The 21,097-nt window shown below is 48.9% G+C and overlaps 1 protein-coding gene and 1 long non-coding RNA gene across 2 annotated transcripts in view; one reads left to right on the forward strand and one right to left on the reverse strand.

Moving 5' to 3' along the window:
• The window catches only part of LTA4H (leukotriene A4 hydrolase), a 128,888-nt gene extending 114,822 nt beyond the window's left edge, over positions 1–14,066 (forward strand). The window contains exons 16-20 of the mRNA XM_076067106.1: positions 2,626–2,680; positions 3,603–3,698; positions 6,407–6,489; positions 9,495–9,599; positions 11,312–14,066. Coding sequence (XP_075923221.1) covers positions 2,626–2,680; positions 3,603–3,698; positions 6,407–6,489; positions 9,495–9,599; positions 11,312–11,438 — 466 coding nt within the window. The 3' untranslated portion in view covers positions 11,439–14,066. The remainder of the gene's footprint in view (positions 1–2,625; positions 2,681–3,602; positions 3,699–6,406; positions 6,490–9,494; positions 9,600–11,311) is intronic.
• On the reverse strand, positions 398–20,611 carry LOC142924587 (uncharacterized). Its single transcript, XR_012941701.1, has 2 exons — positions 19,560–20,611; positions 398–3,720 (listed from the first exon to the last, which is right to left on the reverse strand). It is a non-coding gene; the product is annotated as an uncharacterized LOC142924587 (long non-coding RNA).
• Positions 20,612–21,097: the final 486 nt, after the last annotated feature.

A 21,097-nucleotide genomic window follows, 5' to 3' on the forward strand; every position in this document is an offset into this window, starting at 1 on the left:
TGCCGTGCGTTGTTCGACCCGATGTCCGACGTTTCAAATGACGAGCGTGCCTGTCCGAATGCCAGTAACGTAGATAATAATGGGTCGGATTCCAGCGGTCATGCCCTTTGTTGTTCGGCACGATGGTCCGACATTTCTAATGGCCAGTGTGCCTGTCCGAGTGCCAATAACGTAGATGGCATTGAGTAGGTTTTCAGCGGTCGGGCCGTGTGTTGTTCGGCACGATGTCCGACGTTTTGCTGCGCGTACCTGGAGCTTCTTGAGGAACTATATGGAGGGCACAATACTGAACAATATGCGGCACAACCCACACACAAGAGGGCTTTGTGGTTCTACTGCGCCGTGGCTTAATCCAGCTCTGTCATGCAATAGAAATCATCATCATCATCCTCCTGGGTGTCCTCCCTTCTGCTTTAATAAAGGATGGCCGAAAAAAAATCGATACATTTGAGCCCAGCCCAAACGAATAAGTAAATAATGAAATATTTAGCAACTGATAAGAGGGAAAAATGCGTTGACCTTTTTTTCTTATCGGTGCAGATTAAAGTCACATGTTTACCCGAGATGACTGTGCAGAAATGCGTTTTTTCTACTTTCCGCTTGGTGGCATACTGTACATCACCCACGACATTCCATTTGGGCCTCATCTTCATATTTCAATCAAAAGGCTTTCGAATTTTATTGTTCCCGTTTTACACGTAGTAGGACTGTCGCGACCAATATTATCCATAATAGAGTTTTTTTGGGGGTTAGATAGCGTAAATAGAAATGTGTCGTTAAACCCGCCACCACCCGGCACAGCCAATTAGTAAGGTTTGTCACGTAAACAAAACGTGCCAATTCGTTACTAGTACAAGTACAGCACACCTAGTGTGTTGGAGACTAAGCCCACAACGTTTACAATTTTAGTGCCGTGTTCGTTTCTACGGGAATTACAAGCAGCATCGTCAGGCGCCAGCCAGGGTGGTGGAGAAATCCTCCTGTTTTGGTCTTAAATATAGGGGGTATAAATGCGATGTCGTCACTTGTTAACCAATCGGGTGTGAAGGCCAAATACATACATTATGTATTTTATTTTTCCCATTCCACTTCAAAGTTGGCAAATCTTGCTTCGGTAGTGCGGGCGAGTATTTTCCTGACCAGCGTAAAATAATTCGAGGGCCTCTGGTCAGATGCTTGGTTGGGGCTCGGCTGCGCGCCGGTGTCATGAGGCCGGTGTATTGCACCATCTCCCGTGGAGAGCTGTGGGGCCATCCCATCTCCTGATTTCATCAGCCCTTGGCAGGCAAACAGAACTGAACCCAGTTCGTCTTTGGATGAGCCACGGGAAGTCCTGAGGTCAAATTCTGCTGCTGCAATATGTGGTGTTTGTTGCTCAGGATTAATGAATCTGCTGTCTGTAAGAGCTCAATTGTGTTTTTAGTGGGTGCTGAGCTCTGTGGATCTCAGTTGCTAATCAAGAGGTTTAAAAAAGAGAATAGTTTATCTCAAAAGTGTGTTAGGCAGCACACGCCCACATTGGCTGCTCAGATTCAATTGTGGAAATTCCCCATTCTTATGGCAGAGGCCAATCTCTGCATAGGATGGTGACGAGGGTTGATGCGCTGAGTCAAATGCCAACCAGAAATATAATTTTGAACCTTCTGAGCGCGAGTTGAGTGCCACGATAGAGGGCCTACCAACAGTGCAACGTGGCCAGCAACAGGGAACTGGTACGATGATAGTCGGTCAAAGCTGACGAGCTTCTTGAATCAATATAATCCTTGGCTTAACGCGATAATGTGTTTACGATATAACACGGTTCTTCTGTTCGGGAACACTTTTCGCGCACCGTGATAATGCATTGAGTGGAGGAAACTTGAGCCGCACCCAGCCTTCTCAAACAAATCTCTCACGATGGCCATACATCTCACATTGTTTACAGATTCCTTACAGAATCATGGCTATATTGTATTAGGAAAACTTTCTTCCTGACTGGATTTCTCTGTATGTTGTGGATTTACTCTCCCAACACACCGGTGAGTTGAAGTATCAAACTAACTGGCTCGTTGTTTACGTGACGAACCTTACTGGCTGTGCCGGGTGGTGGAGGGTTACGACACATTTATAAATAACGCGATCTAACCCAAAAACCTTTATCATGAATAATATTGGTCGCGAAAGCCTACGTGTCAAACTTCTCTGTATTTCTTTAATATCTAAATCTATTTCATATATCAGCTAAACTACCTTTACATGCAGGGCTATCTTCAATTAGTCTTCCAGGTTTTTGCTGTAAACTGAGGTGTCCCATCAGACACTTTGTTGTTATTTGTTGGCACTGGTTACATCGCTAGACTCGGCATTGGAAGGCTGAAAGTTCAAGATTGTGATAACCCAACAGCCCTGCGGGCTCATTGAAATGTCCTAGGAATGTGGAATTTCCACTCCTAGCTTAGCTCGGCCATCCAGACGAACACCGCCAACATTTGTTTGAGCAGGCAAACTTAGAGTAGTTTAAAACTTTTTTTTATGTAATCAACACATCATTTGCCAAAAATATATAAATACACCTGTCCCGGATCTGTGTTGCGAATCGCAGATGATAGATGATGATAGTGAGGTTGCTTTTTGTTTATTATTCAGATACGACACCACCCTTGCAGATGATTGCTCTGCGCTGGCGACACGTTGGAGCCAGGTAACGACACATTCACCTTTCTCGCCTTTTCATAAACTTAAGCAGAGGTTTACTTGAAATTCAGCAATCATTAAAACATGTACAAATTATCCGTATTTGTATTTGGCATGCCTGCCTGGTTGGTGGTTGGTAATGGTGTTTATCCAAGGCTCAGTTTGCACATATCATCAGTTATTTAATTCTGTTTACGAAAAGCATTGTTTAACGCATGTGATGATAATGTATTCAGGTGCCTTTGTGAGCAAACTTGCCGTGCGTGTTTTACCCAAGTTGCTATCGAGTCCAACTTGCAGCCTTTTTTTTATTAAGTCCAGCTAACATGACCGCTAGTTCACTCTCACGTTGGTCGTGCAGTGGCTGCGTCATCAGCCAATCCGAGATGCCGAAAGCGTTCTCCAATTTCATCCACGCCCTCGTTTCTCCAATCCATATTTCGGACAACGTCTTTCCGTTCTAGATTTTAAGTTTTCGTGACTGCAAGGATCCATTCTCTTTGGTTCTTTCGGTAAAGTTACGTAGGTATAAATTAAATCAAATGTGATAAAAGAAAACAAAAATGAAAACAACTAAATTAAATCACGATGTTTCGGAGGCAACACAAGCTTCCTTCATCAGGTGTAAAAAGCACAGTAATTCTGCTGCGCTTAATTTAGTTGTGTTCATTTTTATTTTATTTTATTAAATTTTTTACCTACGTGACTTTACCGAAAGAACCAAAGAGTAACATCTTTCTGGTTTCGCTGTTACTTTGGCGAAATAGAGAGCCTTTGAATATGCGTTACGTGGACGCGCAACTATCCGTACAACTCTGTGTACGTCCAACCGAAAAACACGGAAGGATATCTATTGGCCCTTTATTCAATTGAACGCGGGGACACTGACTTTTTCGTGTGCATGTGTGTGTGTTCATTTGGCTTTTTAGGCAAAAGACGCCGATCTGGCCTCTTTCAGTGCTGACGACTTGAAGGACTTCTCCTCCAATCAGAAAGTAGAATTCCTGGCACTTCTTTTACTGCAGGTAACGCTTGCATCACGGTGCACTGCAAAACACAATCATTGTCATTACACTCGTGAATTCATCGTTAGTTATGACAATTTCAGAATATGTATTTTTCCTGGAGGAATCCAATGAGCTATGAAGCTCTTTTTCACCGATTTCTGCAAGTTGCAAATAGAGTAGAGCAATCAGCTCACAGTTGCGCGGTTACAAGTACAAATTCCGTCGGGGAATATGTAAAGTTTTTCTTCCTCTGCGCCTCCGATTAGCATGGTTGGCTCCGTATGGTGTGAAAGAGGTTCAACATGCATAGCCGCTTTGTGGAAAATTAAATGACTATGCTATTGGGAGACTTGACATAATAACACAGCAATGTGGAATTTCCACCACTGTTTCAGGGCCTTCAAACAACTCTCACACTCATCAACAGCACTGCCTTAAAAGAAAAACATATAGAGTAGTCCCTCGGTTTACGATGCCAAAGAAAAACATATAGAGTGGTCACTCGGTTTACGATGCCATCGACTGACGACATTTTGATTCACGATCCGCTTCCCATAGGGTCTGATTCTTTCTATTAACGATACATTTTCGATTAACGATACATTTTCGATTAACGATACATTTTCGATTAACGATACATTTTAGATTAACGATATGTTTACGATATCACGAGGCCGTCAATATCGGAGCGCTCCTAAGTGGATTCGGCAGACCTCGGCCGGGGGAAAACTCCCCGTGACCACGGTGAGAAGATGTAAACTCCAAATATACATGCGTTGGGGTTGGGATCGAACCCGTGACCTACTGCATACCAGGTGAGGGACATAACATCTCGCCACTGCGGCACCCGTATAATCGAGTGAGAATAGTGACATGCTCAATTCAGTTCCAGAAGAAAATCCCGGCACTTGAGCTGTAGCGCAGTAGTTAGCGCTGCATTGTGCTGCTCATTCTCTCCCCGAGATCGATTCCCGCTCGTGAGTACCTGGTGCAATGTGTAATCATCAACACTGGGGAGACAAAGGCGGCCGGGCGTGGTGCTAGCCACCCACCCCTTCGTGTGACGTTGACGGCCTTCATAGGTTCTCGCTAACAGCACTTGCCCCAACAGCCTGTTAAGGCTACACGGGGGATCTTTGTATTTGCTCGCTAACAGCGCTTGCCTCAACAGCCTGTTGAGCCTACACGGGGGATCTGTGTCGGTGTTGAGCAAGCCGACGATCAGCTCGGCAAGCCGGCCACTTGCAGCGCGATTTGCGGCCAGCGACGGTGCCTAGGAACTGGGACACGAGAAACTGTGAAGCCAGGCCCCGTTTGTTTATGGAAACTCGTTTATGGAAATATGTATCTGCTCAGAGTTTGCGCGCGCCGATTGTTTACGGCAAGCCGGCGAGCTTTGAAAACATGTTTTTGCTGCAGTTGTGGCGGCCTGGCACAACACGAGCCTGCCTGAGTCAATATCCCGACCGTGCGCAAAAAAAGTGACCTCTTGTTTATTAGTGACCCTGTGGAAAGTGCCCTTGGAGTAAAAAAAAAGCAACTAAAAAGTGGCTTTTTTTCTTCAACTCTAGACGCAGGGTAAACAAAAAGAAACAACGGAGCAGCTATTGACCCAGTTCACAAGGCAAAACTATGAAACCGGAGAGAGTTCAGGGAAGGACGTCGGCGGGAAGGGCACTCTGCCAAATGCGTCAGTCGCCGGGGATGGGGGAATGTTAATGCACACGTGCGACGCGCGTGCAGATGCGTCTGCGGGGTGCGGGATTTCTGTCTGAGAAAAAAAGAGAGAGCCCTGCAGAAATGTGAGAAGATTAAAACGTGCACCGTTTATTAAGCACACTTGTGTGCGCGGATATCGTATGTTTTGCCGGCGTTCGCTGGCTCGGCAACACTGCACGTGTCGGCTGCCTGGCGTCTGGTCGTGGTTGCGTGGCACGGGGCAGTCCACGTTGTTTGGTTTATTTTCACCGACCGTTGCAGGAAGTGCTTGGTCAGAGCTTTGTTTGGTGAGACTCGGGATTTCAGTTGCGGCACCAGTTCGACTGTCGAGCGCTCGTATTTGTTTTTGATCGGGATTTGCGAAAAATGCCTTTGAAGTTCACCTTGCTACTTTGAGTACTGGCCACACGCGCAACGCGTGCGTTAATATTTACGAGAGAGGCATCTCTGGTATGGCATTCTATTCTTAGCTGCTAACACAATGGATGCACCTGTCACATCTTTCTTATCATCTCCTCTGTCATCGTCTTCGTTATCCTCATCGTTACATCCTTGCATTTCGCACAGTTTCGCAGTATCCTTCAGAAGTGCACGTTGCACGTCATTCAAATGTGGTAGCGCCTTTGCTGTGCGTGTGAATGTCGTGCGACGTCGGGGTATATTTCCTTCGCTTCCCGCTAAAGCTAAACCTGTGCACGGTGAACTTTCACTGAACACGGTAATAAGACGCCGCTCGAATGGCGACACAACGTCAATGGGTGGCTGCCAATGCCACCGGTTACATCCTGCCTATTTTCAGCACACCCTGAACCCTGCACTCCCCCCCCCCCCCCCCACAGCAAGGTTAACTGTGGCGAGACCTGCAGGGTGCAACTTTCTTTTGAGCGTGCTGTTTTGATGGATTTGGGGAGGGCATTGTGACGCGCTCGGGTAAACGGCAACGCTTGATTTCATCGTGAGCATCCCTCCCCTTGACCTGCAACCTCCACCTCCGTCCTCTTCCCCAGCCCGCGCTGCCCGTTAAGAGCTTGCAGCGAATGGAGGAGGTGTACAAGCTGAACTCCGTCAAGAACTCGGAGATCAGATTCAGGTGTGTATCACCCCGTAGCCACGGAGGGCTTTCACCCAGCGGTGTAAAACGCGGTGTCCAAATCGATGCTGGACGCAGGATTCACGAGGATCAGAAGTCTCGTCCCTCCATGCCGTGCGAGCGAGCACGTTTGGTTTTAGGTGCCAGAATCTGAAGAGTCTGAATGTTTGACCTTACAAAGTCTCTTGCCGACACCGTGAATAAGCGCCTCTCAACGTCACGTTAGGCGCGTTTGTAAATTTCACTTCCTTCTTCATCGCCCGTCCTCGACGTCCCAACGTCAGCTTCCAGTGTCATTGTCGGTTTTTATCATTTGTGTTTTGGGCACTGCCGCTGCGCAGTGAAAATGGAACGTGAAGCGCGGTGGTCCTGCGCCGATCGAGTTTCTCTGAATGGCCGCATTAATTCGCAACATCTTCCTCGGCGTAATCTTATACGCGGCCGACCCACGGGAGGGAAAAACAACTGTGCCCTCATTAATGCAGCACACAGACGCGCAAACGCGCAAGCGTGTGTCGCAAAATTCTCGGTTTTAATGACTTGTTTTTGAGCAGCCTGCCTTAATGCTTTTAATTTTGGCCTACTTTATCTCCATTGTAACTTCGGGACCTTTTTTGACAGTATTAAAATGATAAAAAGAAAAGGATGAATCCTTTCTGGCAAGAACGCAGCAGGCGTTACGATGTCAATACACCAAATAGAGACCTATTACAATGCATTCAGTCTGCCACGTGCTTGTGGTAAAATTTATGAACAAACATGCTTTGAAATTGGTTGTCCTACACCATAGCACCAGAACAGCCTCCTTTGTGGCCTTGTCTCACCGGTGCTATAGACCAGAGAACGCCAAAAGGCGAACTACACAATGCTCACATCAAAACATTATTCTTTTGCACTTTTTACCACAAGTATTTAATAGTATGTAATGATGCCGTGTAATAGATGTCTGTTTGGTGTTTTAAACATACGTATTTTTTGCCAGAAAAGGTCATTGGTGACGTTTCAGGCAATAGCCCTTCTTCATAGCACATCAAGCAAGCATCAAGCAAGCTTGGCAAACTGAGTTTTAATTAAAAGCTGTGTAGCACACAATCCCGTGTGTGTTTTATGTGTGGCGGTGCCCCAAAGCGCTCGTTGTTACAGAGGCAGTAAACATGATGGAGCCTCAATGGCCTCGCTGCTCCAAACTGCACAGTTGGCTGAATTTCAGCCTTTGGGTTCGAAGTGTCATTACAGGCAATATGCTATTTTTATTGCCATTGCAAAAAATAAAAAAGCAAGTTTCTCTCTCACAACAAATGTGCTTTGCTGATCATGAAAATCTCACGGCCCGCTGCACACTTAAGTCGGCCAATTAAAACGAGTGCACAAGCACATCGAGACAACAAATAGACGGGCCTGAGTGGCTCAAGGGGATGTGGGTGGTGGTGCTGGTGGTGGTGCCCACTGTTCACGAATCCGCAAGCTCGGGTGCGGTTTAATCAGACTAAGTTGTCTCAGATTCAAAGGCAGGATCTAAGCAACATGTGGCTCCGGATCTCTTCGCGGCGTCGTTCATCAAGGACCCACCGTTTCGTAATCATCACGTGCGCTGCGGCGCTCGAAATACCGAGTTGTTTTTCTCTACCGAATTCGAACAAAAAAATGCCTCTTGTTATTTCGGTTTGCCGACCCCTGATCTAAGCGGTGCCGGTTCGGTGCTCTGACACAACGACCTTAGTGCCCGGGGCCACCACGTGGCCACCTCTGAAAAAGCACGACCGCTTAAGCGGGGGGGGGTGCGGAGTGGGGGCACATCAAAACAGCTTTGCGCCACACCGCGACGGCTCGTGTGACCGACGTGATTTGGTTATGAAGTGCTTCGGATTTCTACGGGACACCCAATTCTATCATGACATCCACATTGTTTATTTCCATATGATAGTTTGAACAAATGCACTTTCAGTCCACCTGGCTTGAATAGCATGCATCCACTACAGCACACCTGACTTGCACAACATTGAATCCGGCGGCCCACAGGATGGATTCGTGGATATGTACTGAATGTAGACCACTATGGTATAGCATTCTATACTTGGCTGCCAGAGTATGTATAAACATGACATCTCTTCTTGTTATCATCATTATCAGCGTCATCGTTATCACCACCATTAAGTACTACTCGACTTTTGCCCGTCCAAGGACGGGTGTATTGCAGTAAATCTGCGAGCGAAAAACAGATCGCCACGTGATATTCATTGCATGAATTCGCGTGCAATTTGTAAGGGGCGGTGACGCAGACCTATTTTATTTTAAGGTTATAATCCCTTGTTCATCGTGACGTCCTTTTTACTTCGATGTCTCAACAACAGCATTACGGAGATCACGTGACGTGAGGGTTCTGCCTCTGTAGTGAGGGTTGTGAGTTGACGCCGAGGAGGGGGGAGGAGGCGCCTCGCCCCCCCCCCGTGTGGAGTGACGTCACACACTAATTATTATTAATGGGAGGGGGGTGTCCATTTGGAGGACGTCACCTGTTAATGATTATTAATGAGGGGGGCTGTTCGATGTGGAGTGACGTCACTTTCTCATGATAATTAACGAGGGGGGAGGGTGCTCCATGTGGAGTGACGTCAAATGCCCATGATTATTAATGAGAGGGGGGGGGGGTCCATATGGAGGAAGTAACCTGTTCATGATTACTAATAAGGGGGGCTGTTGGATGTGAAGTGACGTCACCCGCTCATGATTATGAATGAGGAGTGGGGGGGTGTCCATTTGGAGGACGTCACCTGCTCATGAATATTAATGAGGGGGGCTGTTCGATGTGGAGTGACGTCACGAGGGTTTAGCACAGACATTCCTGGGTGATTACAGTGGGCATTAGGATGCACCGCTCTTGAGCTGTGTTAATCGCGGCCACTGAGATGGTGAGAGTGGGCGGCGTGCTGTATGTGTGTGTGTTGAACTACTTTTCGCCACGTCCATATCCAGCCGTGCTAATGTGAGGCGTGGGGCTGGCGCAGGTGGCTCCGCCTGGGCCTGCGCGCGCGCTGGGAGGAGGCCATCCCGCTGGCACTGCGGATGGCAACCGAGCAGGGCCGCATGAAGTTCACTCGCCCTCTGTTCAGGTGCCACCCTCACCTCAACCCCACTTGCCCCAACACCCACATGACACACTCCCTCCCTGCCTCCCCTTCTCCCTGCCACCCTCCCCCCCTCCCTGCCTCTCTCCCTCCCTGCCACCCTCCCTGCCACCCTCCCTTAACCCCCTCCCTGCCTCTCTCCCTCCCTGCCACCCTCCTGCCGTGCCACCCTCCCTCCGTGTCTCCGAGCCTGCCTCCCTGCCTCCCTCCTTTCTAGAAGATGGCTTCTATTACTGGGTGCTTCTCACCTATATTTCCATGACCAAGGGACGTCCTGGAAATGTAAATTATTTAAATATGCATAGCCAAAGTCAAACTAAACCTATCTGCCTGCTCAAAGAATCACGGGGCTCTGGTTATCTCGATCGGTTGCCCAGAGCCGGTGGTAGAAATGCCACACGCTTATGACAGGGAGCAGTTTCTCTGCATGGGACAAACACCATAAGTCTTTTCTGTACCAAGTGATGCAGCTTACCCAGGTAGTAATCACTGCATTGACTCCGGAGAGATGCCGCTGATTTTGATGATGGCATGCCAAATTATTGGTTTCTCACAAAGTGGTACTTATTTTATTGATTCCGGAGGAATCAATAAAATAAGTACCACCCCCCTAATGGAACATCTTGGCCGGTTAGAAACATTTAGGCTATCCTGCCTACGATCCATCCAGGGTTTAACCAGGCTGGATTGTGTGAGGATCTCACATATCCTTGAAAGATCTGGACAAAGTCCGATCGGTGAGCTCCTCCGGCAGGCAAGGCTGCATTGGCTGTCATGTAGTCCACATGCCCAGCCACCGCATGCCTAAACAGCTTTTGTTTGGCCGTATCGAGGGGGCTAAACGAGCGCGGCACGGGCTAGAGAAGAGATGGAGTGATGTGGTACAGGAGGACGTGGAGCTGAGTGGACCTGCCGATGACTGGTACTAGCAGTGTCAAGATCGGCCTCTGTGGAGGAGGCTCGTGAAGGATGCTACTGGGCAGTTGGAGGCAGTCGCCCTCCAACAAGAACGGAGGGGGGAGGAGCGACGCTCACAACGAGCGGAGCGCCGGGTGGCTAAAGCACAGCAAGTTGGCACAGTAGGGGGCACAGGTGGTGCATCAGCCAGTAGCCATCTCAGTCGACCCGTGGCACCTGGGTCTGCCCCGTGACCTCCTGCCAGTGGGCGTTTGACACTTCACGTGGCCTCAACGTGCACATAGCCTGGCACAAGCATTGCGGTGACGTCACCGCCACTTAGTGGCGAATGGCGGTTGTTGTTGCTAGTATTACTCTCTACGATATATATGTATGTGCTGGTATTGCTCCGTATGTGTGTGTGTGCGCTGGTATGGCTTTGTGTGTGTGTGGTGTGGCTCTGTGTATATGGGGAAGCGGTAGTGTAGCGGTTGGCGCACTGCGCAACGAACTCGGCTACCCGAGTTTGATTGCCGCTGATGGCCAACACCAGCGACAATTATCTGAACCGATCCTGGCCTTCCCTTAAGTCGACTCGACCTCAAATGAGCACCTGGTGCGGTGAATAAACATCGCCACTGGGGAGACAAAGGCGGCCGGACGTGGTGCCGTCGGCCTCCATAGGTGCTCGCGAACAGCACTTTCCCCTACAGCCTATTGATGCTATGCGGGGGAGATCTTTGTGTTTGCGCTTGTATATAACTCTGTGTGTGTGTGCTGGCGTGCGTCCGTGTTGCCAGGGACCTGTTTGCGTACGACGCCGCCCGTGGGAGAGCCATCGCGGCGTTCCAGGCGGCGCGGGCGAGCATGCACCCGGTCACCGGCACGCTGGTCGCCAAGGACCTCAATCTCTTGGTGCCCAACTGAGACCTCGCGCACGCACGCACGCACGCACTCACACGCAAAGATCCCCTTCGTAGCCTTCACAGAATGTTGGGGCAAGTGCTGTAAGGGAGTAGCACCTATGAAGACCGGCACTGTGGCACACGAGGAAGTAGGTGGGTGGCCAGCACCGTGCCTGGCCACCCATTGTCTCCCGAGTGGATGTGTTCACACACTGCACCAGGTACTCATCTGAAGATGAGTCGACCTCGGGGAGACTCGTGGCTGGTACAGATAATCATCACTGCTGTTGGCTGTGAGCGGGAAGTGAATTCGGGCCTCTGGGTTAATAGCGCTAACCGCTCTACTACCGCACTCCACTACATACACACATTCACTCAGATAAGCATGGTTGGCTACGTACGGTGCAAAAGAAATTCAACATACATTCAACATACATGCAACATACGTACGTACACAACATGCACACAGCTTCCTTCACATTCACACACATATAAACTCACACATACATGTACACCTGCATTTAGACCTACATTCGTACGTGAAGATCTGCCTCATAGACTTGTCAGGAAAAGCCCCGTTAGTGGTCACCTATTAAGGCAGCACAGGAGGGGGGATGGTGTGGCCAGTATCACCAGCACCTTTGTCTTCCCACCTTTGTCTTCCCGGCGCTGGCGCTGACCACACTGTTCTCGGTAAATATTTCAGGCAAAGCTTAGCTAGGGGAAGCTGGGGGCAAGTTCAGAGGCGTGTTGCTGGTGTGTGCATGGCCAGGATTTGAACGCAAATCACCAGGATTGTAGTGCAGTGTGCTGAGACCGCAACTCCCATTTACACAAAGACAAAGATTCCCCTTATAGCCTTCAACAGCCTATTGGGGCAGGTACACAGTTCCCCCCCTCCACATTTAGAAACGTGTGTTGAGAGGATTTGGCTGCTATGAATCTCCACGTGATAAGCCACTTCGTTGGACTATCATTTGTGGCAAGGACGCTTCTGACAAATAGCTGCATAGCTCAGTGAGCCTTACCCGGTAAAATAAAAAATGTAGTTTTAGTTTAACACAAAGACAAAGATCACCCGTATGGCCTTACCAGACTGTAGGGGCAAGTGCTGTTAGCGAGTAGCACCTTGAAGGCCAAAACGGTACACAAGGGGGCGGGTGGCCAGCACCACGCCCGAACACCTTTGTCTCCCCAGTGGCGATGTTTACACACCGCACCAGGTACTCATTTGAAGCTGAGTCTACCTAGGGAAGGCCCAGGACCGGTTCAGATAATCGTCACCGGTATTGGCCATGAGCGGATATCGAACCAGGGTGGCTGGGTTCATAGCGCAGCGCGCTAACCACTACGCTACCGCTCCCCACACACGTACACCCACACACACACACGCACATCCACACACGTACACCCATACACGGACACCCACACACGTACACCCACACACACCCACACACAGCCACACGTACCCGAACAAAGACAACAACCAGGATTTACAAATGCTTTTATGCAGCTTTGAGTTAACTAAAAGAAAAAGCTTTAAATAAGACATCGGTGTACTATGCTTGTTTGCCATAACGGCCAATCAATGCCGTAGAATGATTGAATTGTCACAAAAGTTGATTTTTTTACCTGCATATCCTTTCTATTAATGATAGACATTACAGTCGGGATGGGAACTTTTTAAAAGACCCCACGTACAGAATCGGTGTTTACTGGCTGTCAGATTGCAATCGATTTTTCCCGAAGGCTCCGAATGTGTGTTTATGGCTACATGCAATCAGACAAAACGTCATACGCGAGTGCAATCTGGTGGCGACTTCAATTGCAAGAACAAAAGTCGACGTTAATGACACGACAGGTGTGACCGCATTTTAAGATGCTTTGGCAACCGCTCTAAGGGGCCGTCCATAAATGACGTCACGCACCCGGGGGGGGGGGGTGGGTAAGACATTTGTGACGTGTGACGAGGGGGGGGGGGTTTGAGAAATGTGACGTCACGTCAAAATGCGCAACTTTAAATATAGACAACACGTTCTCCTTAATTAGACTTTTTTATGTTTTCTCCTACATCAGAGTGCAGCACCACATTAAATACGCACTGCAATGACAATAGTTTAAAGCGATTTGAAGCATGTTTTATTTTTGGGGGGGGGGGGCAGAGCTTTGTGACGTCATATTTGAGGGCCGGGGGGGTCTGACTTCTTGTGACACGGAGGGGAGGGGCGGTCAAAAATCGTCCAAAATCGCGTGACATCATTTATGGACGGTTCCTAAGTCATCCAAACGTCGGAGGCAAGTCCGGGCGTCCCCAACGGAGAGGCGTCCGGTGGTATCGCCATTATCACCGCGCTTCGCGAGTCGCTGTGCCTCGCACGATGACGGCTGTCCAGTGACCACCCAGTGGGTCGTTACCGACCTGGCGGAGTTAGCAGAGACATGCATGCACGGAGCGAGCGCCGAGGCCAAAATGACTCGCGAGCCATTTGACTGATGGAGCAGGGAAAGACTTAATAATCGTGATGGTGGGATTCAAACTTTCTTCCACGAGGGCGTTTGTAACGATGTTTAAAGGTCGACGTTTGTTCTTGGGACGTGGACTTGGGCCGCAAATAAAAGAGCTTTTCCATTTTCGAATTGCATCTCCGCATTTTGAACGAGTCATTTTGGATTATTTTCACATGCAACGAAACAATAGTTTGGGGAAACAATTGGTAATTTAACAAAAGCGCTTCCTGTAAAGGCATATTGCTTCACAATAGCAAACCTGCTACACTCTTTAATATTTCATGGCCTTGGCTTTGCAACCATTCATACATTTACAATCAAGAGCGAGAAAAAATGCATACCGTAGAAACACCTGTTTTTAAACGCATTAAAATGTTTTGAGATGTTTATAGCGCAGAACAATCGTGATCAGCCATGCTCAATCCACCTAAGCCACAGCCATGTCTCACCACCTTGCGACGTGACAAATCACCCCCCCTCCCCCACCACCCGATGCATGAGCTGATTTCATCACTCCGTCTCCGTGGTGGACATCCTCCCAGGCGTTTCCTCCTCTTGGTGGCCACTGCGTAACGAGTGTCGACCATTGGGCCATCATCGCTTCGCATCCTGCCCAAGCCCACTTATACCTTTATTATATCTCGTAATGTAAAAGCTTACCCCGAGCTCTCAATAATCTGATGGTGCGTTGTCTTTGAGTTGTGCGCCTTTTGGCGTCATCTGGCCCAACACCATGTGAGAAAAGCTGTCTCGGGTGTGGACCAATCAATTTCAAGGACAGTGCATACATTATCAGTGTTGTCTTTTTGTTTGCATTTTGATCGCAAGTGTTGTGGTTAATGCAAGTATGATCCCTTGTAAAAAGGTATCAGTTTTGTTGCCAGATAAAAGGGTAAAAACCTATTATAGTCAATGAGATATCTTTGACATGCCAATGTTCTCAATTGCGTATGCTCTCCCCGGAGTCATTGACACTCAATATACAAAACGTGGGATTGCCACATTAGGGACGAGTGTCGCCCCCATACTCATTTGAACACGGCGGTGCAATGTTAACTACCTCGCCTGGTCTACAGGAGGTCGTGGGTTTCGATCGCAACCCCGACACCCAGTGCTGGATTATCCTCGTATATATATTTTTTAACTTGCATAGTAAAGTCATTTTATTTTTTCATTTGCTATACAGCCGGATAATACGACAAATCGATAACCTTAAACACCCAGTCGTTCATAAAAGTTGAAGGCGGTATAGTACTATAGTAATAGAGCAAGTGCAGAATCACTGAACCGGAATTGATAGCTTGAAAGCATTTAGCGCGGGGCCCTTGAAAGTGCGGGGCACGTAGTATATGTACCTACTTGAGCTACTACGATAATCTGGCACTGCTACTGACCACCGCCTGAACCCCTTGCTCAGTGGTGGGGGAGGGATTCGTCCCGCAGGGGAATCTGGAACCACGCGAAGTTGGGACTGGAGCCGGAGCCCGCCACTGCCAGGATGAGCCGCACCCCTCACTCCCAGCACCCCCCCCCCTCCCTCCCAGCACCCCCCCCCCCTCCCTCCCAGCACCCACCTCCTTTTTTTAACGATCAGAAGAAACAGAAAGATGCTCGGTCTTTCGGCACTTTGCTTCGTTCATCATGTCTTTTTTTGTCTTTTTTTTTGCTTATGTGCCCCCTTTTTTAAATCAAAGATATAACACGGTTTTCCCATGTAACAAATCCCATTGTGTGCTACTGTGTTCATAAAAAAACAACTGGTTCACCACCAGGGTTTTTCCTATAAACGTGAGAGACTTGCGCAGGCGCCCCCACGGCTCCAGTCGTTTCTTCACCTTCTCTTCCAGGAAATCCCAATTTCCCTGCAGTGGTTTTTCTCCAGGCCCCAGGAGCACACCGAGATGGTGCAGACGCTCTTTGCTCCACGTTATTGTCTTGGCCAACTTAGGGAACCGGGCTTCGTCCCACTACCCAACAAGCAGCCCACTGCACTTCTCCCAGTTCATCCTGGAGGAGGATGCACGCGGGGAGTAAACCTCTTGGCACTCGTGCAGCCGTTCCATGTCGTCAAAACTCAGTAAGAGGAGAATGTCATCGGCATACGCTGTGAGGGTCACTCTCATACTGGGTTCTTTTAGAGTTAGTCCGGCGAGTCGGCGTCGGAGTAGATGCAGAAAAGGCTCCACGACGAGGGTGTAGAGCTGTCCTGACATAGGACACCCTTGCCTGATACCTCTTCTGAAATCTATAGGAGCAATTAGTCCACCATTCACTTTAACCAGACACTGGGCCATGTTGTACAGCAAACTAATTAATCCTATGAAGCGGGTCCCAAAACCAAAAGCTTTCAGAGTGCCAAGAAGATACGGGTGATCAACCCTGTCAAAGGCTTTCTCTTGATCAAGGGAGAGAAAGGCAAGTGGAAAGTTCAAATGCTCCGACAGACTGACCAAATCTCTGACCAGGAAAATCCCATCATGGATGGTCCTCCCTGGAACAGTGTATGCCTGGTCATCGGTAATAACCTGAGCCAACACCCTCTTAAGCCTTGCAGATGCAGCTTTCGCGAGAATCTTATAGTCTGTTCTCAGCACTGAGACTGGACGCCAATTTGGAAGGTGTCTGAGGTTGCCCTTTTTCGGAATCAGTGTGAGCACGGCTCTCCTCCAGGACTGAGGCATCATGTTGGCCTCCACTGCTTCATCCAGCACGGCTTTGTAGTCTTTACGTATGGAGTACCAAAAATGGTGATAAAACTCCCCCGTCAGCTCATCAATCCCTGGGGATTTGTTCCTGGCCAGGGTACTCACTGCCATGTCCAGGTCGCTTTGTTCGACCTCTTCTTCTAGAAGGTCCCTGTCTTTTTCACTCAAAGTAGGCAGGTCCTTCCAGATTTCATTCTGGGCCACTGTGGATATATGCTCTGGAGAGAAGAGATTTCCATAGTACTGTGCTATTGTTGTAGCTCCATGGCTTTGTGGCTACCATTCTGCTTTCCTAATGAGAAAAAAAGTATCGATCTTCAGTCCATATCAAGGGTATCTTTAAAACGAGAGCGTACAAATTCCCCCTTTGCCTTTTCTTTCTGCAACCCTTTTAGACATTCTAGGGTCTCCACATATTCCTGCAGTAGGCCTGGATCGTCCCCAATCTTCCACCTTTGCTCTAAAATATGGACCCTGTTCTCCAGCTCACAAATTTATCGGTTAATATTTGTTGTGTTTCCCCAGGCGTACAACTGACAGTTTTTTTTTATGTGTACTTCCCCTATGTCCCACCATTGTGCTAAGCTATTAAACCGATCTTTCTTTCCCTACCACTTCACCCAGAAGACCCCAAAAGACCAGTGAAGGTGGTGTCTTGCAAAAGGGCATTATTGAAATGCCAGCATGCCGATCCCCTTGGGACCTCTCGTATTTTCATTTCAAGTAGGATTAGGCGATGATTGGCCAGTGGTGCTGCCTGAATACTGGACAACACTGCACTATTTTCAAGGTCTTTTCAGATGTAAAACCGGTCAATCCTTGACTGTGACAGTGTTCTGTCAGCTCGGGTTCTCGTAAAGGTGAAACCTCGCTGCTTTGGATGTTGTGTCCGCCACACATCTACAAGACTACACGTGCGGAGCACGTGCCGCAAGGTATTCAGGACACCGCTTTTACACAGCTCGGTGCCAGTGTGGTCGAGGACATCGAGTGTATAGTTGAAATCTCCTCCCAAAATCAGACACTCGTCATTTGGGATGTTTTTGAGATGGTCCTGTAACTCATTGAAAAAAATTCAGTTATTCCGCATCATTGATGGGGGTATAGATGTTTATGAGGTGGACAGAAATGCCATTAAGTTTGATCGTTACGTCGAGGGCTCTTCCCGGTACTACCTCAACCTGGTTAACTATAGTGGGTGTAAACCCTGGTGCAAATAACGTTGCCACTCCTGAAGAATAATGAGTAAGGTGACTGAAAAACAAATCACCTTTCCATTCCACTTCCCATTCACCCTCCTCGCTGGTCGTAAGATGCGTCTCCTGCACAAAGAGCACCGAGGCTTTGTGTTCTTTTGCAAGAGAGCGCACAAAGTGTCTCTTGAGTGGACCTCTACACCCATTTATATTAATTGCTGCTATCCGCAGCATTATGTGTCCGTGGAGTTGTTGCCAGGTGTGTTTTCTTTCCACGTAGTTATTTGGCCCAGGAAGTACCTGATCCTTTCCTTTCCAGATGACGACTTTCCCTGTCTCTTGAAGTCCTGTTCAACATGGAGTAGGGAGGCTTTAATTGCCTCCACATTTCGCCACCTTGACAGAGCTGCAGCCACTCGTTCTTCTGAGCCCTGCACTTCATCTAAAAAGGTCCACAGCTCTGACTGTGAGAATATTGGTGCCCCTTCAGTCAGCTCAGCAGATGTCAGGTTCACTGAACTTCCTGTGCTGAGGGTTTCTTCCAACTCCTCTTCTTGGCTTCCCCCCTCAGTCCCCAGGCTTTGAGGATTTTCAGTAGTCGTGGTATCCTTCATCGATGCTTTATTGGGTGATGCCACTTGCCCCTCCACTGATGGCCCTCCATCGTCCTCGTCCTGGTCACCCCGCGTAGTTTGGTCAGTGGGATCCTGTTTGGGCTCCTCCGTGCTCTTGGCCGCTCGCGTTTCCTGGGAGCCCTCGGCCGCCTCGCTGGGCGCGTTGTCGAGGTCTGAAGTGCGACCCTCTTCACTTGTTTCCTCCGCCACTGCACATATTGCGTTTTCCCCCGCTTTTATTCCAGGCTCCAGATTTTCTTCAGGCGTCCTGCGCTTGAGCTTGGTTCCTGCATGGGGCTTTTTCCCTGTGCGTGTCCCAATTCTAGGGGCATCTGGGATGGTGAAGACCCCGTCCTTGCCACCAGTGCTCTCCGCATCTCCCCCAGGCATTGGTGCGATGTCTGACTCCAACTCTGGGAGATCTTTAAAGGGACTGACCTCATCCCCACTTGACTCTGGAGACAACGAAGCCGAATCCTCCATACATTTCCTCTTCAGAGGTCCGGCTGTCAATGATGGCTGGGTGGCTGGCTGATCCTCAGTCTCCATGGCAGTAGCTGGTGTTGGAGCGGGGTCTTCCGCCATCTCACGTGATCTCCGTGGTGAGGGACCCTCTCCTGAGTCACTTGTTGGGTGTGCTTCTTTAGCACCCTTTTCCACCGTTGCCTCGCTGTTGGATTGGGCATTTGCTATCTTTGGACAGTGTTTTTTTAAATATGCCCCTCTGCTTTGCATAGGTTGCATTTTAGCACGTCCCTGCAGTAAAACAGCCTGTGGGCCCTTCCTCCATGCATGACCACAAAGGAGCCCTCCTCAAGCTGCCCATTGGGCACCAGCATGTAGACCTGTCTTCTAAAAGACAAGACATGCCTCAAGGCAGGATTTTTGAGGCCAAAAGGCACACGCTGTAGGTTGGAAGTCAGCGTGCCCAACTTAGCCAGGTTATCTTGGATGTCTTTATCGGGAATGATGGGGGGGGACGTTGGACACGATTACGCGTACCGATGGCGACGACAGTGGCTCCAAGGTGAGGCGCCAATTGTCAACCGTCAGCCCCTTCTCCATGGCGGCGTTTGCCACCTTTTCGGACTCCATGAAGAAAACCAACCCTTCCGCTCACCTTGGGGGCGTACTTTATCGAGCCTCCAGGCACGATGGCGCCCAGCGCTTCCACGTAGACTTCGAGCGGGACATCGGTGGAAGCCGGGCAGCGGATCCCAGCCTCGCGTGGAGGCTCCAGCTGCTGCTGCTGCTGCCGTCTTGCAGGCCCCAGACATCGGCCTTGCGTAGGCGCGGCAGCTTTCGCGTACGTTGTTGCGGGTCGGGTGGACATCTTCACTCGTGTGAGATGTCACACACAACTACTAAAGCAAACCTCTCTATTTTCTAAGGCCAAGAAAATAATTAACAAAAAAACAAGAAACGAAAAAGAATGTATATAAAGATGGTCAAACCTGTGTTATGACCACCTTCTCATAATTACTATTACTGCTGTCCACCCAAAGCTCCCCTAGGGAGGGTAAAATTACTTAAGGTCCTCGGTTTTTTTTTACAAGAGGAGAAGAAGAAAAACGAAAATGTAGAAGATAAAAAGCACACCAATAAAAATATTAAAAAAATGCTGTAAACACGCTCGCAGCACAAAACAAGATAGGTCTAAAGGCAATGTTGGCACTACCCTCACACCGGCCGGTGTGAGGGTAGTGCCAACACGTGGTGTGTGTAACACGTGCAAGCACACGAGACAAAGGAACGAAAAAAACCACGAAAAACCACAAAATTAAAAAAATTGCTTGAGGAACAAAGGAACACAAAATCGAAATGAAAACAAAGAAAAGCGTGATTATGAAATCAACTATCAAATAAAAGTGGAGGATTGTGTGGACGACAGACACCTGTACACTGCAGAGAGAGCAGCCGCGCCCTGAACAGTGAAAACAACAGAAAAGAACAAAGAAAGGACAAAGGAAGTCCAAACAAAGTGATCACAAACTGTGTCTAAAGCGAGACACTTGCTGTGGGTGAAAATAAATCGCGAATAAAATGGTGAGAAAAATAAAGTTTTAGAGGTAAGGCCAGGAGCTCTGGGTGAAACACGTCTCCCTCCCAGCACCCCACTCCAGCACTCCCCTCCCTCCCAGCACCCCACTCCCTCCCTCCCAGCACCCCACTCCCTCCCTCCCAGCACCCCCCACTCCCTCCCAGCATCCCCCTCCCCTCCCAGCACCCCACTCCCTCCCAGCACTCCCCTCCCTCCCAGCACCCCCCTCCAGCACCCCCCTCCCTCCCAGCACCCCCCTCTCTCCCTCCCAGCCGGCACTGGTGATGTCACAGCCCCGCTCACAAAACGCGATGACTGTGGTTTCACAATTAAGCCACTTGTACGAGTTTTTATGATTTTTGTGCGTTTTTGATGGCCCTCTGCATTGGAATGTGGACACAGTCTGCCAAAATAAGCGTGTTTACAAGTTCAAATGGTATGTACTCAGTGCCGGATTATCGTAGTAGCAAAAGTAGCTACATATGCTACGTGCCCCGCACTTTCAAGGGCCCCGTGCTAAATGATTTCAAGCTATCAATTCCGTTCCAGTGATTCTGCACTTGCTCTATCACTATAGTACTATACCGCCTTCAACTTTTATGAACGACTGGGTGTTT

The sequence above is a fragment of the Petromyzon marinus genome, chromosome 14 (genome assembly GCF_048934315.1).
Source record: "Petromyzon marinus isolate PM22_M1 ecotype Great Lakes invasive population chromosome 14, UKy_Petmar_22M1.pri1.0, whole genome shotgun sequence".
NCBI classification, from domain to species: Eukaryota; Metazoa; Chordata; class Hyperoartia; order Petromyzontiformes; family Petromyzontidae; genus Petromyzon; species Petromyzon marinus.